The sequence below is a fragment of the Zerene cesonia genome, chromosome 8, assembly GCF_012273895.1.
Source record: "Zerene cesonia ecotype Mississippi chromosome 8, Zerene_cesonia_1.1, whole genome shotgun sequence".
Classification (NCBI taxonomy): domain Eukaryota; kingdom Metazoa; phylum Arthropoda; class Insecta; order Lepidoptera; family Pieridae; genus Zerene; species Zerene cesonia.
In genome coordinates this window covers 8,099,628-8,112,815 of record NC_052109.1, presented here as the reverse complement: position 1 = coordinate 8,112,815, position 13,188 = coordinate 8,099,628, and the positions used below count along the sequence as shown (strand labels likewise).

At 33.4% G+C, this 13,188-nt stretch overlaps 2 protein-coding genes across 2 annotated transcripts in view; one reads left to right on the top strand and one right to left on the bottom strand.

The window, feature by feature from the left end:
* Nucleotides 1-623: 623 nt before the first annotated feature.
* LOC119828443 lies at nt 624-2,518 on the bottom strand. The gene is made up of 3 exons (XM_038350591.1): nt 2,416-2,518; nt 2,059-2,237; nt 624-767 (listed from the first exon to the last, which is right to left on the bottom strand). The coding sequence occupies exons 2-3, from the start codon at nt 2,222-2,224 to the stop codon at nt 700-702; spliced, it is 234 nt and encodes a 77-aa protein (XP_038206519.1). The 5' UTR covers nt 2,225-2,237; nt 2,416-2,518; the 3' UTR covers nt 624-699.
* A 179-nt stretch (nt 2,519-2,697) lies between these two features.
* Nucleotides 2,698-13,188, top strand: part of LOC119828795 (kinesin-like protein Klp98A) — a 28,543-nt gene continuing 18,052 nt past the window's right edge. The window contains 5 exon segments of the mRNA XM_038351053.1: nt 2,698-2,893; nt 4,765-4,834; nt 7,036-7,146; nt 9,810-9,926; nt 12,695-13,045. Coding sequence (XP_038206981.1) covers nt 2,847-2,893; nt 4,765-4,834; nt 7,036-7,146; nt 9,810-9,926; nt 12,695-13,045 — 696 coding nt within the window. The 5' untranslated portion in view covers nt 2,698-2,846.

Below are 13,188 nucleotides of genomic sequence, written 5' to 3'. Positions count from 1 at the left end.
TAGCTGTAATGATTGCATGATGCCATCGAATAATGTATGTTTTTGACTCATTCCAAAAAGTAGGTGAAGTTTTATTTGTTTTGTTTTATAAATTTTATCAGTAGGAATCGTTTTTACTGCTATGTTCAGTATTTTATAAGTTACAACATTCAATTGAGATCTTAGTGCATTCCTATAGGAAAATCGGTTTGTAAGTATTATGTTGATTTTCATTACATTGTTTTACTTTCATTAATAATGGTAATTTTTGTGCGATTATTTATTGATATAATTTTTAAGTTTTTTAATTTATACTGTAGTAAATAAAGCACCGAAAATAATGAAATGTTTTTCATTCATATCAAAAAGATCCTGCTAGTATGATAAGACAAGTAGACCAAAAGCACATAATATTATGGTGTGATTTTCTAGAAATAGTTACTAGACTGGGGAGATATGTCAGATTCTTAGCGTGGTACTGTGCATCTCACATGCGAAATTCCATAAACTATTAAAAATAGTACGCTCGTTTTCCGATAGATGGTCGACGACGTCTGCACGGTCGCGAGTAAGAGCTAATGAATGCATATTTAGGTAACAAGTATTTAATTAAGAAATCACAATAGACGCAAAAAAAACTTCAATCAACTAAGACTTGCTTTTATTTTATCCTTATAAATAAATTGCAACATGATTTGAAGTTATCGCTTATATCTATAATTAGTGGTGTGCCTGGGCTTCCTTCTTTCTCTTCTCGGCCCAAATGGCGACATTTTCAGGAGAGTTAGCTGTAACAAGAAAATAATATTTAAATTATCTAGACATTAAAATGTTATATTATATATTAATACAGTAGTGTTTTGACTAAAATCTATTAGCCAAGGTTATGAAGCAATTTTTTAAACTGGTGCTCCCAAAAATGATAGAGGTTAGATGGTGTATTTTTTCCTTATAATATTTGTACATAGATAAACAGATTTATGTGATTCTTTTTAGAAACTAAAAAGATTACAGGAATTTGGTCTTACTTGAAAATATAGAAGTTCATGCTAACCCTAAAAATTTCCCCCAACATTGAAGTGGAAATTAAAAAATAAATCACAACACACAGGGCCACATGCGAACTTTGAACAAACAAATGAATGTGTGAAGATAATTAGGAGGTTAGAGATTTAAAATGGCTACTTTTTACATACATTTTCAATAGTCAAACAAATTTCCTTTATGCGTATGATGCTATAGGCACAAAGCTGTTCTATATAAAACCATTGGTGCACACTGCAGAATTATTTAGTCACATATTATTATTATCAATCTTTTTTAATATTAAAATCTTAACAATTCAATTATGCTTTACTGTATACAAAATAACAAATTAATAATTTAGTTGTCTCAATAATTACAATTTATTACTTTAAAATTAAATAGGTATTGTAAGTAATCACTACATAGAATAAAACAAAGTCGCTTTCTCTATCCCTATGTCACTATGTACCTTTGTATGCTTAAATCTTTAAAACGACACAACGGATTTCGATGGGGTTTTTTATAATAGTGATTCAAGAGGAAGGTTTATATATAATAACATCTATAAAACTACTCCGAATTTAGTTTCGTTATATGTTGTCAATTTCTTTTTTTTTTTTGGAAATGTTATTATAAATAGTGATGGCGATGCAATACACATTGTTGACTTCAAAATCTATAAGTCAGGGTTCGAGACCAGGCGGAGCGTGCAAGAAATAAATTGGTTTTTAAATTTATCTGCATTATGTGAATAACATCACCACTGCTTAAAACGCTGAAGGAAAACATCGTGAGGAAACCGGCATGTCCAAGAATCAAAAGTTCGACGACATGCGACATCTGCCAAACCGCACTTGGCCAGCGTGGTGGATTATGGCCTTAACCCTCATGGGAGGCCTGTGTCCCAGCAGTGGGAACATATATGGGCTGATGATGATTCTATGGTAGGTATCATGAATTTTTTTTCATTCTTTCGGTCTTTTATCACTTATTATATGTGCACCAAATTTCCGGTGATATAAAACAGAAATAATGTAAACATTGTATAATTACATAATTTGTGGATCTTGTACATGATGGGAAGAGACAACACAACTCCACCAGCGAGCCAGTAACGCCAGATCCATTGGTTCTGGAAGTAGAACTTCAGCGGGAATTGCGCAACCTTAGCGCTGAAGGTGTATGGGTACTTCATAGGGCGACCTGGAGCGTCCGACATCCTGGCTGATCAGCTGCGGAGGATAGACGATGACATTATGTAATACACAAACCAATATTTTTAAATTTCTAATTATAAAAATGCTCTGTTTTCTATTATGAGAATTTATTATTGTAATAATACAAGAAAATCGAGACTCAATTAGTATAAATAAAATAATAAATGGAGAAAAAATTAAAATTATAACCTACCTTTACTTGTGATTGAAAACGACAAAGCTATAGACAATAGACTAAAAAATATATAAGTAACACAGACTATAATTCGCTTTCAAAATATAGAGTAAGCTACAGAGTGTAGAACTATAAATTAAAATTACTGAAAAATGTAACAGCATTTTACATTTTATAATACAACGAATACATGGAACTAAATAATTATTTTATAATAATTTGCTCAAAAATATTCGTATGATATTGTATGTATAATAACTAGCAACATTTAATCGGCTGTCGGCTGTCGCGATAATCGTCTTCTTGTTTTGTGCTTTTGTCTTCTGGTTGAATGTCAAACGAAATTTGTAATTATAATGTCAGTGCGTACAGTGATGTCGTATTTGTAATTAAAATAAAAATACAAATAGTGCTTGTAATATACGTTACAGACAATATAATGTGTGACAATGGCCTCTGTAAAAGTTGCTGTAAGGGTTCGCCCATTCAATCAAAGGTAACTTGTATTAGTCATCAGAACCATAACAAATCTCGATCGAAAAAATTATGTTTTTCGTTCTTTATGATTACAAATTTAAATGGGTTAGGGTTTCATCATTGCTTAATGTTGAATTTAGAACTATGTACTTTATTTTATATTTTTTATGGATAATAATGTAGGTGCTATTGTTAGGGACCATTCGATTTTTGAAAGTACAAAAAGACAATGATGTCACGAAGGCTTTCACGGTTCGATTGCATTTGGAGCTCAAACTGTTTTTCGGCGGAAAAACGAAAGTAGATATAAATATGTAAAAAATCGACCTACTAAAATACTGTTATGCTATTAAAAAGATTATGACAAGCTTGCTTTTGTTAATAGCTCACAAAAAAGCAATTAAAGAAAAGCAATTATTATATTCCATGAATCGTTTTGAATTCCAAATTCAAATTAATTTGGAATGAACAAGAATAATGGAATAATGAAATTGTTTTGTTGACCATTTTAATTAATTGTTTAATCATTATCCATTGTGAAAAATTTCAAATATGTTTGTTTGTTATCAATGTTTATCAACTTGTGATTGCCTTTTTGTTTATCAACTTGAAAAAAGTGTAATTGGTAAACATTGTTAAGTTTCATTAATGATAAAAAATATGAATTAGAAAAGAAAAGAAAGGAAAGATAATATAAAAAAAAGACATAACATGATTCAGGATGGTTTGTAAAATTATCTAGCACAAAATTTTAATTATTTTACATAGAGTAAATAACAAATACATATATAAAGAAGCATAAAAATATAATTTACAATCATTCACCACCAAAAATTGAGGCCCACACTCAGTAAATCCAATTAAATATACTTCATTACTATTAATACAACATTATTATACTACCTATATTCTACCCATCAGGCCAAGAAAACTTGGTCAAGCGCAAGTCTGTCTTGCGACACAAACAGACGGACACTAAAGTCTTATTAATATGGTTTTGTTTTAGCCTTTTGGTACGAAATTCTCATAATCAAATGTCACAAATTACTGTCTATCATATTTTTACTGTTGTATCAAAAATATAAATATAATTTATATTCAATTTTGAATAGTAATAGAAAATGCTAGAACATTGTAAATTTGTTTGTAATAATAAAACATGGAAATGGCATAAAATGTAAATTGAGATGATAAATGTTAATATTGATGCATCAAATACTAGTTTAATGTAAATTAGATTTATCCAATTAAAATAAAATTCTGCATACCTGTAACATTTTTTTGTTGACTTAATCAAATGTCCCATTTTAATAGTTATAAGTTATTAGATGAATAATTAACAACCATTCCAAAATTGTATTCTTATGACCCATCTTTGACATTTAATAGTTGCCACTTTTAATATTATAAGAGTAATAATTCACACATTTGTTCAACAAAGACATTTACACATGTTTATCGTGCGGGGGCAAGGGCTGAGACGGGCGTATAACGAGCCCGAGCTACATTACGCCGTGTTGTTAACAGCTCGGGACACTATTTAGGGGCTGCGGCGCGCCTGTATTAGCGTTCGATGTATATGTAAATTGTAAAAATGTGTTGCTTGTGCTGTGAAAGATTGCAAATGTATCTCACTCGAGAGTGCATAGGCTAAAATTAAGATATCTGCCCTATGTATCCAGCCAGACAGATTTTTTTTGTGTGTCCCTATCGGGAATCGAACCTGCGACCCCTCAGTTCTACGCTCACGCGCTATCCACAGTTCATTCATAATTTTCTGTGTAAAAATTGATATCTTAATTAGTTCGAGATATTATAACTGCCTGAAGCGAGTTGTTCGAAGTAAAAAATTGGTCAGATCAAATGTTTGAGCATTGCATTTTGTTACAGGGAGAAGGATATGAATGCAAAGTTAATTGTTCAAATGGATGGGAAGAAAACACGATTGCTTACTGTAAAAGTGAGTATTTGAAACATCTATTTACCTATTAAAGTACGTGAGGTACGTACATAAGGTACTATTATTAGTGTGACCTTTTTTTTTTGCGAATATTCCGCGGGAGGAATACGTAATTGGATCAATTTATAGTTTAAATAGAGGAGTACAGAATGCTATTATTAAAAAAAATCACTACTTAAGCAACAGTGTGTTTGTTTGTCCCTCTTTCACGTCGCAATTGACCGATATGATTTTTGACACTGGCTGCGTTTTACCGCAGTCGATCACCTCATTGCGAAGACGCGGGCGGAATGCCAATAATTTATAAGAAATACATTAAATCCAAAAAAATTAAAATATCAGTATATATTATACTCTTTGGTCTATGGTTATTTATCGACTACAGAATATCGACCAATAGTAAATATTAAAACTCTATATTTTATACACTTTTATTTGTACAAATGTAATTCTCACCGTAGCTGTTTCATAACTTATATAGCAACAATGAAACAGATGTGACCTTGAACTATAGTATCTTATACCTTTAAACGAGCAATTCTTGTATATATATATATATATAAATCGATCTAGCTAGGAATTTTTTTTAGAAAATGTCATATTCGTGTTTTTTTTTCCTGACATCTATTGGTGAATAATAATACTATTTTGCTTCGTAGATAGCTGGACAACTGAAATAACACATAGGCACTTTTTATACCGATATTCCTACGGGATACGGTTACGCAGCACGCTTACGCGGTTTCAACCGCGGATCACAGCTAGTTCATGACATAATATGTTCAAACTGAAATTCGACTACGAGGCTAAAACGCGTGTGAAATGTAATAATACCAGCAAATTTTTGGCCAATAATCACTGCTTGTATAAAGTAAAGTCGCTTCGCGCGTCCGTCAGCATGTATGCTTAATTCTCGAAAACTATTCAACGGTATTTGATGGGGTTTTAAGTTTTGGGTGATAGAGTGATTCAAAAGGAAGGCTTCTATGTACGATAATATCTATTGAACTAGTTCGAATTTAACGCGAGCGAAGCCGCAGGCCAAAGTTAGTCAATTATAATTTAATATAATAACTTGCAAGTCTTAAATAATATAATATAATAACTCGCAGGTCCGCCCCGGCTTCACCCGTGGTACATATATAGCCTATAGCTTCCCTCAGTAAATGGGCTATCTAACACTGAAAGAATTTTTCAAATCGGACCAGTAGTTCCTGACATAAGTGCGTTCAAACAAACAAACAAACTCTTCAGCTTTATAATATTAGTGTAGATATTTTTCACAAAAAAGGTCACCGACATCCTTGGGGGGAGGTAACCCTTCAAATTTCCTTGTATATTAATATACTCTTTGCTTCAAATTGGGACTAAAATGACAACACTTCTCTATCGAATACAAAATGAATCACAATCGGTCGGCAAAAAGAAAATTAGTCGAATTGAGAAACTCGTTCGTTTTCGGGACGTCAAATGAAAAAATGCCGAATCATCAAATGACGTCATAACTAGATATATTTTGAAGAGAATAATATGTACTTCCGTTATGACGTTGTCATTTTATAAAGGGACTAGCAAATGGTCAATATTAACAATATTAAACTGAAAAGTTTGTTTGTTTGTTTGTTTGAATGTGCTACTAGATCGATTATAAACAATTCTTTCACCGTTGGACATCAAGTATATACATTAGATTAAGATTTGTCGCTAAGAGTTATAGGCCATACGACGAAAATTTATTGAAACAAACACATTTCTCTATTATATACTTATATCAAAAGAGCAGCTACAGAGTTTCATGCCGGCTCTTTTCTGTTGAAACTGCTATGTATGAGATATGTGTATATTTTATGTCATCGTCGGCAATGGAGCTGGTGGGTCGCCGTATGGTAAGCGCTACGGATGGGATGAATAAAGGATTGACGAGAGGAATAAAGGAAAGGACTGGGAGGGGTAAGAAAAAGTATATAGGCATCCGGCTCCCCCACTCACCGGACGAAACACAGCAGTATGCTATTTCACGCCAGTCTTCTGTGGGGGTATGGTATTTCCCCGGTGCGAGCTAGCCCAATTCGTGCCGAAGCGTGCTCGATTACCATATTATGATATATATATATATATATATACATATATATACATATATACATCAAATTTTGTATAAAGACCAACCTGGTTCTAATTTGAAAATGTATTTATTTTCACAGAATAGCAAAGAGCAGAACGATGGGAACAGAGAGAAGTACAAAGACTTTACATTCGACCACTCCTATTGGTCGTTTGACAGCGCCGACGCTAACTTCGCCACCCAGGAGCAGGTGAGAATATATCACTTTCTTGACTTTAGGAGGTTGACTGCAGGTTGAATTTTTTGTGATATAATTGTATGTGGGAGTCGTGAAAGCGCAATAAACACACACACACATCCTTACAAACTTTCGCATTTATAATATTAGTAGGAAGTAGGATGTTAAAACTACACAGAAATAGGTAATCTCCGTCGCCCTATAAACTACATCTGACGGACGTTTGACAAAAGCAAAAATCTTTCGATATATTCGCATTATAGTCTAACGACAATATACCTCTTCCTTAAAAGGCATGCTACACCTTCAGAAGGATTCTTGTGAAGACTCTAAGGCAGTGGTTGTTGCTCGCTACTTGGCGAATCACTAGTTCGTTTGCCCGCTTTTTTATATAAAAAAATAATAATAAAAAACGAAACATATGCTTTAAATTGCAATCAAATGTTTCTTATCGCATCTTGTCAATAGATAACAACCTCGCCGGTTAGATTATAATCCAATGACTTTAAAATCTTACGGAGACCATAATAATACCGAATTAAATTAATATATAGACTGCACATTTACATTGTGATTTGTTTTTGATATGAAATCGTCCAAAATGGCCGACCTTGACTCGACAAGGTCGTGTGAATGTTTCCTTGCTTTGTGATTGTTTGTTAAAATGCATTATACACGCGGACAAAAGTATTGTATGACGTGATTTGTTGACATATGCGCCATTGTACCGGGTGTATGGCAAAAAAAAAGTTTATTTCAATAAACGTTAATAATATGATGCCTTTTATCATCTACTAGCTGCGCCCCTCGGAAGTCCGTGTCCCGTAGGAATTATATAAATAGTTGCCTAACATATAGGCAGTTGTACAGCTGTCTACGTACCAAATTTAATTGCAATCGGTTCAGTAGTTTTTGCGTGAAAGAGCAACAAACACACACATATCCTTACAAACTTTCGCATTTATGATATTAGTAGGATTTCTGTATATTATTTTATTCCATTTCTGTTCAGCCGTTCTGGCGTGATAGCTTCAAACGGTCAAACGTCCATCTATGCGAAAGATTTCGAATAGATGCGCTGCAATATCTGGATGCTGCGAAAGATCTATAGCTGAGTGCTTTTCCAGATAAGACATAGGAGTTCTAGTAGTGTACTGTGTATTAAAATGACGTGTATTTTTTAAGGAGTATTTAACAGTTGCGAAAAGTGCATATTAAAAACGGAGAGTTCAATTAAAACAAACATAATAATATAATTAAGTAAAAAATATAAATTTAAAATAGAGACTACATACAACTACTTAGTTATAACTAAGTTAGTATATTTTGCACGATTAGGAATAGGTACCAATTTATATTAACTTGTTGGACAGGTTTGCGTCACTTAACATTTAAATCGACCCACAGTAAATACATGTATGGGAAGTTGTTGTAATAAATGGACTCTAGTGTATTTTGTGTAAACATGCTGGTAGTAAAGCTTATTAAATGCGACTAGCAGAGCTTTTGTTGTGGGCGTCGAGCACGCTTCGGCACGAATAGGGCCAGCTCGCACCGGGGCTGGTACCATACCCCTACAGAGGGTCGGCGTGAAATAGTAGCATATGTGTGGATGCTACTGTATTTCGTTCGGTGAGAACAGTGCTAGTTGGAGACCCGTATCCTTTTCCTTACCCTTTCTTGTCCTGTCTTTAATTCCCTCCATCAATTCACTTCATCCCTTTTCCACTGAAGTTGGGAATCCATTTGCAAAGGCCATACGTCTTACGCCTCTGCGAATGTTCACGGGCGGTGCTGGTCGCTCTCTTCTAGGCAATCCAAATAAATATAATTTCATCGATTCTCTTGAAATTTTCGGTGCTTATCGGATAGGTCTGAGAATCGGCCATAGTCCATTAATTTTTCATACCCCTAAATGAAAAGAGTAAGGCACGACAGCGTTTGCTGGGTCAGCTAGTTATTAGATATAATATGTTCTTAAAAAAAAAAACTCATACATTTTGTACCATATTTTTCATCAAATATTAAAATTTATAATCAAGCAAAAACATTTACATATACATTTATCGTCATTTTAATACTACGGAAACATATCCGAAAAAGAATTATTTGAAGAGAATTAAAGATAAAGAAGAAATAAAGATAAAAGATTTTAAGAATTTAGTAATAAACAAAAATGAACAATTGACTTAAAAGAAATATTACGATCAGCAGGGAAATAGGTCTATAAATTTGAGTAAGGCGAAAATAGGTTTACAATTGACAACCTCCGTCCATTTCGCAGTGTTTGTTAAAAATTAAATCTATATTAAAGTAACGAGCCATTGCAGTAATCATATTGTTAAATGTCGGTCGTTTAGAAATTAACCCGAGAAACACTTTATCGTATCGTTGTTTGCGAAAGAATATATGCTAATAAATAATTTTGTAAGCTATTTGTAATATATTTTATACATTATTTGAAATGGTAATTATTGCTAATATTACAAAAAGGGAACTCTTGTCGTGAACTGATTTTTATGATTCTTTTTTATTTTTCGTTTAGATTTGGTCTAATTCTGACAATTTGAAGGCGGTTCAGTATCTTGTTGAAAATAATTATTTAAAACCGTGTCTACACGAGTGAAGCCAGAGTAAGTTGGGCTGCTAGTACAATATATATATTCATTTGTCAGGTTTTCTCCGACCTGGGCCTGGACGTGATAGACAGCGCGTTCGAGGGCTACAATGCGTGCGTGTTCGCGTACGGACAGACGGGCAGCGGGAAGACATTCACTATGATGGGTTCGCCTGTAAGTAATAAATAAAAAAAGTACGAAAAATTCTATGATGTTTCCATGTCTAAATTTTATTTCTAGGGGCTGTCAATGTTAAGTTTATTGCTTCACCAACGGTCCTGTTTTTTGGCTTTATAGTCAAGTTAAAATAGAAATGGTGTTTATGTCCATAAGTTTGTTTGGCTTGTTAACTCTGTTTATGTCCAAGTTGTGCAAACATTGGACATATGAATAACTTGGACATAGACAGTTCTCTCATAAATATAATGTATGGAAGATCTCATAGAAATTAAATAGTTAACCTCAAGAAACCCGTCTTATTAGATTTTCTTCAAATTGTATAGCGTTAGTCCAGTTCTACGTGGAGTAAGCTTAAAAGAGTCACTTTTCTATTTAAGACCACATTGTGTTGCGGTTCCACCCGCGTAAGTCCGTATCCCGTAGGAATATCGGGATAAAAAGTTGCCTATATGTTATTCCAGTTGTCCAGCTGTCTACGTACCAAATTTCATTGCAATTGGTTCAGTAGTTTTTGCGCGAAAGAGACAACAAACACACACACACACATCCTTACAAACTTTCGCATTTATAATATTAATAGGATAGTAGGAAGTAGGATAGGATTTGAATACAAGTATGTATTTTTTTTTGCATACTTCTGCATTGAATAGCTTTAAATAAAAAGCCAAATAAATTCCGACTACAATATTCAGGTGATCAGCACAAAAAATACATGAAATGCTAAGCAAAGCTACTAAAACGGAATCTCTACCAATAAAATTAATTTCGGTTCCTTCAAACGTGATAAACGGATAAACATCGATGCATTGTGATAAGCGAGATAAAGTTCACCTGTTTGCTTCTGCATCGTTCCATAAACCCAGTTGATAACGCGGTGAAGATAACAGTATCGTATTGCAGTGTTTCGGATATTTATTTGCTTTTTTTCTTTTGCAAATGCTTTTATTTGTATTCAGATTATTTTTGGCTAATCCATTAAATTGGAGAATTAATGTAAATGAAAACATATGGTTTGGTTGTTATTGGCCTGGGATGTTTTTTGAAAAAAAAAATTACCTTAGATTTATGCACTTATCAAAAAAGTAGTATTATGTTTTCACGTGTCGTATAATTTGTTAAAATACTCATCAGTCCAATGTAATATTTGGATAAAATTGTGAGGTTTATCCAATGCAAGCGGCTTCGTTTCTATTAAGTTTATTTTTAAATTTAATTTCTAATCCTACTTCCTACTAATATCCTACTAATATTATAAATGGGAAAGTTTGTAAGGATGTGTGTGTGTTTGTTGCTCTTTCACGCATAAACTACTGAACCGATTGCAATGAAATTTTGTACGTAGACAGCTGGACAACTGGAATAACATATAGGCAACTTTTTATCCCGATATTCCTATGGGATACGGATTTACGTGGGATAACCGCGGGGCGCCAGCTAGTGGCTAGTGAAGGTATTAAAAAAATTCATCACGAGACAGGATTCGAACCCGCGTCTTTTTACCAAACCGTAGTAATACAATCAAGTTTATGTTTTCCAATAAGAATTAAATATACTTTAGTTCTACGATGTTTGCATTCCGTCCAGTAACTGGCATCGTGGATGGAGTTGACGCTTGGCTTGAACAAATATTTACCAAATATCTTCTGTTCTGTCTATTTTTAAAGAAATGATGCTGACATCAGAAAGAATTTTCCAAACAAAGGAAAATGGACTTTATGTAAAGGTCGGAAGCGTTCACAATATATTGAGATTGATTAAAATCTAATTTCAATGTAATAAGTGTTTTAAAAGTATTGAATAATCAATACATAATAATATTTGTTTATATATTTCTATATATAATCTATAAATCAGGATAGTTCGAAGTAATGTTTATGGGATAATTTGATACTTTCTCATGTTAGAGATTTACCTAGTTCGGGCTTTATGTAATACTTTCTTCTAATGAATATATTTCGATGGTTTTACATAAAAATGGTTGTCTTTCACAAAATTATCGAATGGTCTCGATTCTGATGCAAATTATGGTCGTTTACGAACTCGTTTTAACATCGATTTAATGAGATGCAAATGATAACAAAGGTGTCTATCTAAACTTGTATATGCATTCTGGGATCTGTCCGATTTTATTTTATTTTTATTTGCATGTTAAGTTTATCTTTTAAACTGTTTTTTTTTGTCTTGTATCACTTTACGATTTACTATACTGATCATATTAAAAACGCGAAAGTTTGTTAGTATAGATGGATGGATGGATGTTTGTTATTCTTTCGTGTAATAAATACTGATTGGATTCTAATGATTCACAATAATATAGCTTATACATCTTAGAATAAGACATGAGCTATATAAATACTTGCAGTTTCCCGTTGGTTCGCCGGCTGGTGAAACCGCGCGGCGCAGCTTGTTTATATTAATGTAATTAAATGTTTATTAAAGAAAAAAGAGCAATAAGAAAAATTGTTACTTTGTTAAGAAATTTATTGGATATAATGATTATAATTAAACTATCAGAAAACATAACATTGTCTTAATGTACTATTACGATCAAGCGAGCATTAATTATCCTTTTCCTAACCCTTCCCAGTACTTTACTTTATTTCCCTCATCAATCCCTTCTTTCATCCCCCAATTTTATAAAGACGGCAACTCATTTGCAGAGAGGCCAATGTAAATGTTCAAGTAACCCACCGGCTCCGTTGTCGACTATGTCGTAAAATAATTCTTTATTACGACTAAAATCTAAATTTACGATTTTCCAGGACTCCCAAGGCCTAATACCCCGGATATGTAGGCAGCTGTTTTCCCGGGTCGCCGCGGGCAAGGAATCCGGCGCGTCGTATCGTACTGAAGTCAGTTATTTGGAGATATATAATGAGAGGGTTAAGGATCTGCTATCCACGGACGCTGGCCACTCCCTCAGGGTTCGGGAGCACCCCAAGCTGGGACCATATGTCCAGGATCTGTCGAAGCACTTGGTGTCGGATTATGATGATATTCAGGTGAGTTTAACGTAGCCAGAATTCAAACTCTTTTTTATCTTCGCTGCAGACATTTTTTTTAAGCCTGGCGACAGCCTTTTGATTTCTCTTATCTTTCAATCTTTATTTTATGTAGTTAATGAGACACATTTGTAGTTATTATTCTTTAGGTTTATTTTCTTTCTTCTTAATGCTAAAGTACGTTGAAGATATTAATTTATGTGCACCATTATCGTCTCCGTTTTTATTTGAATTTTTATATGCGCCACTGACAG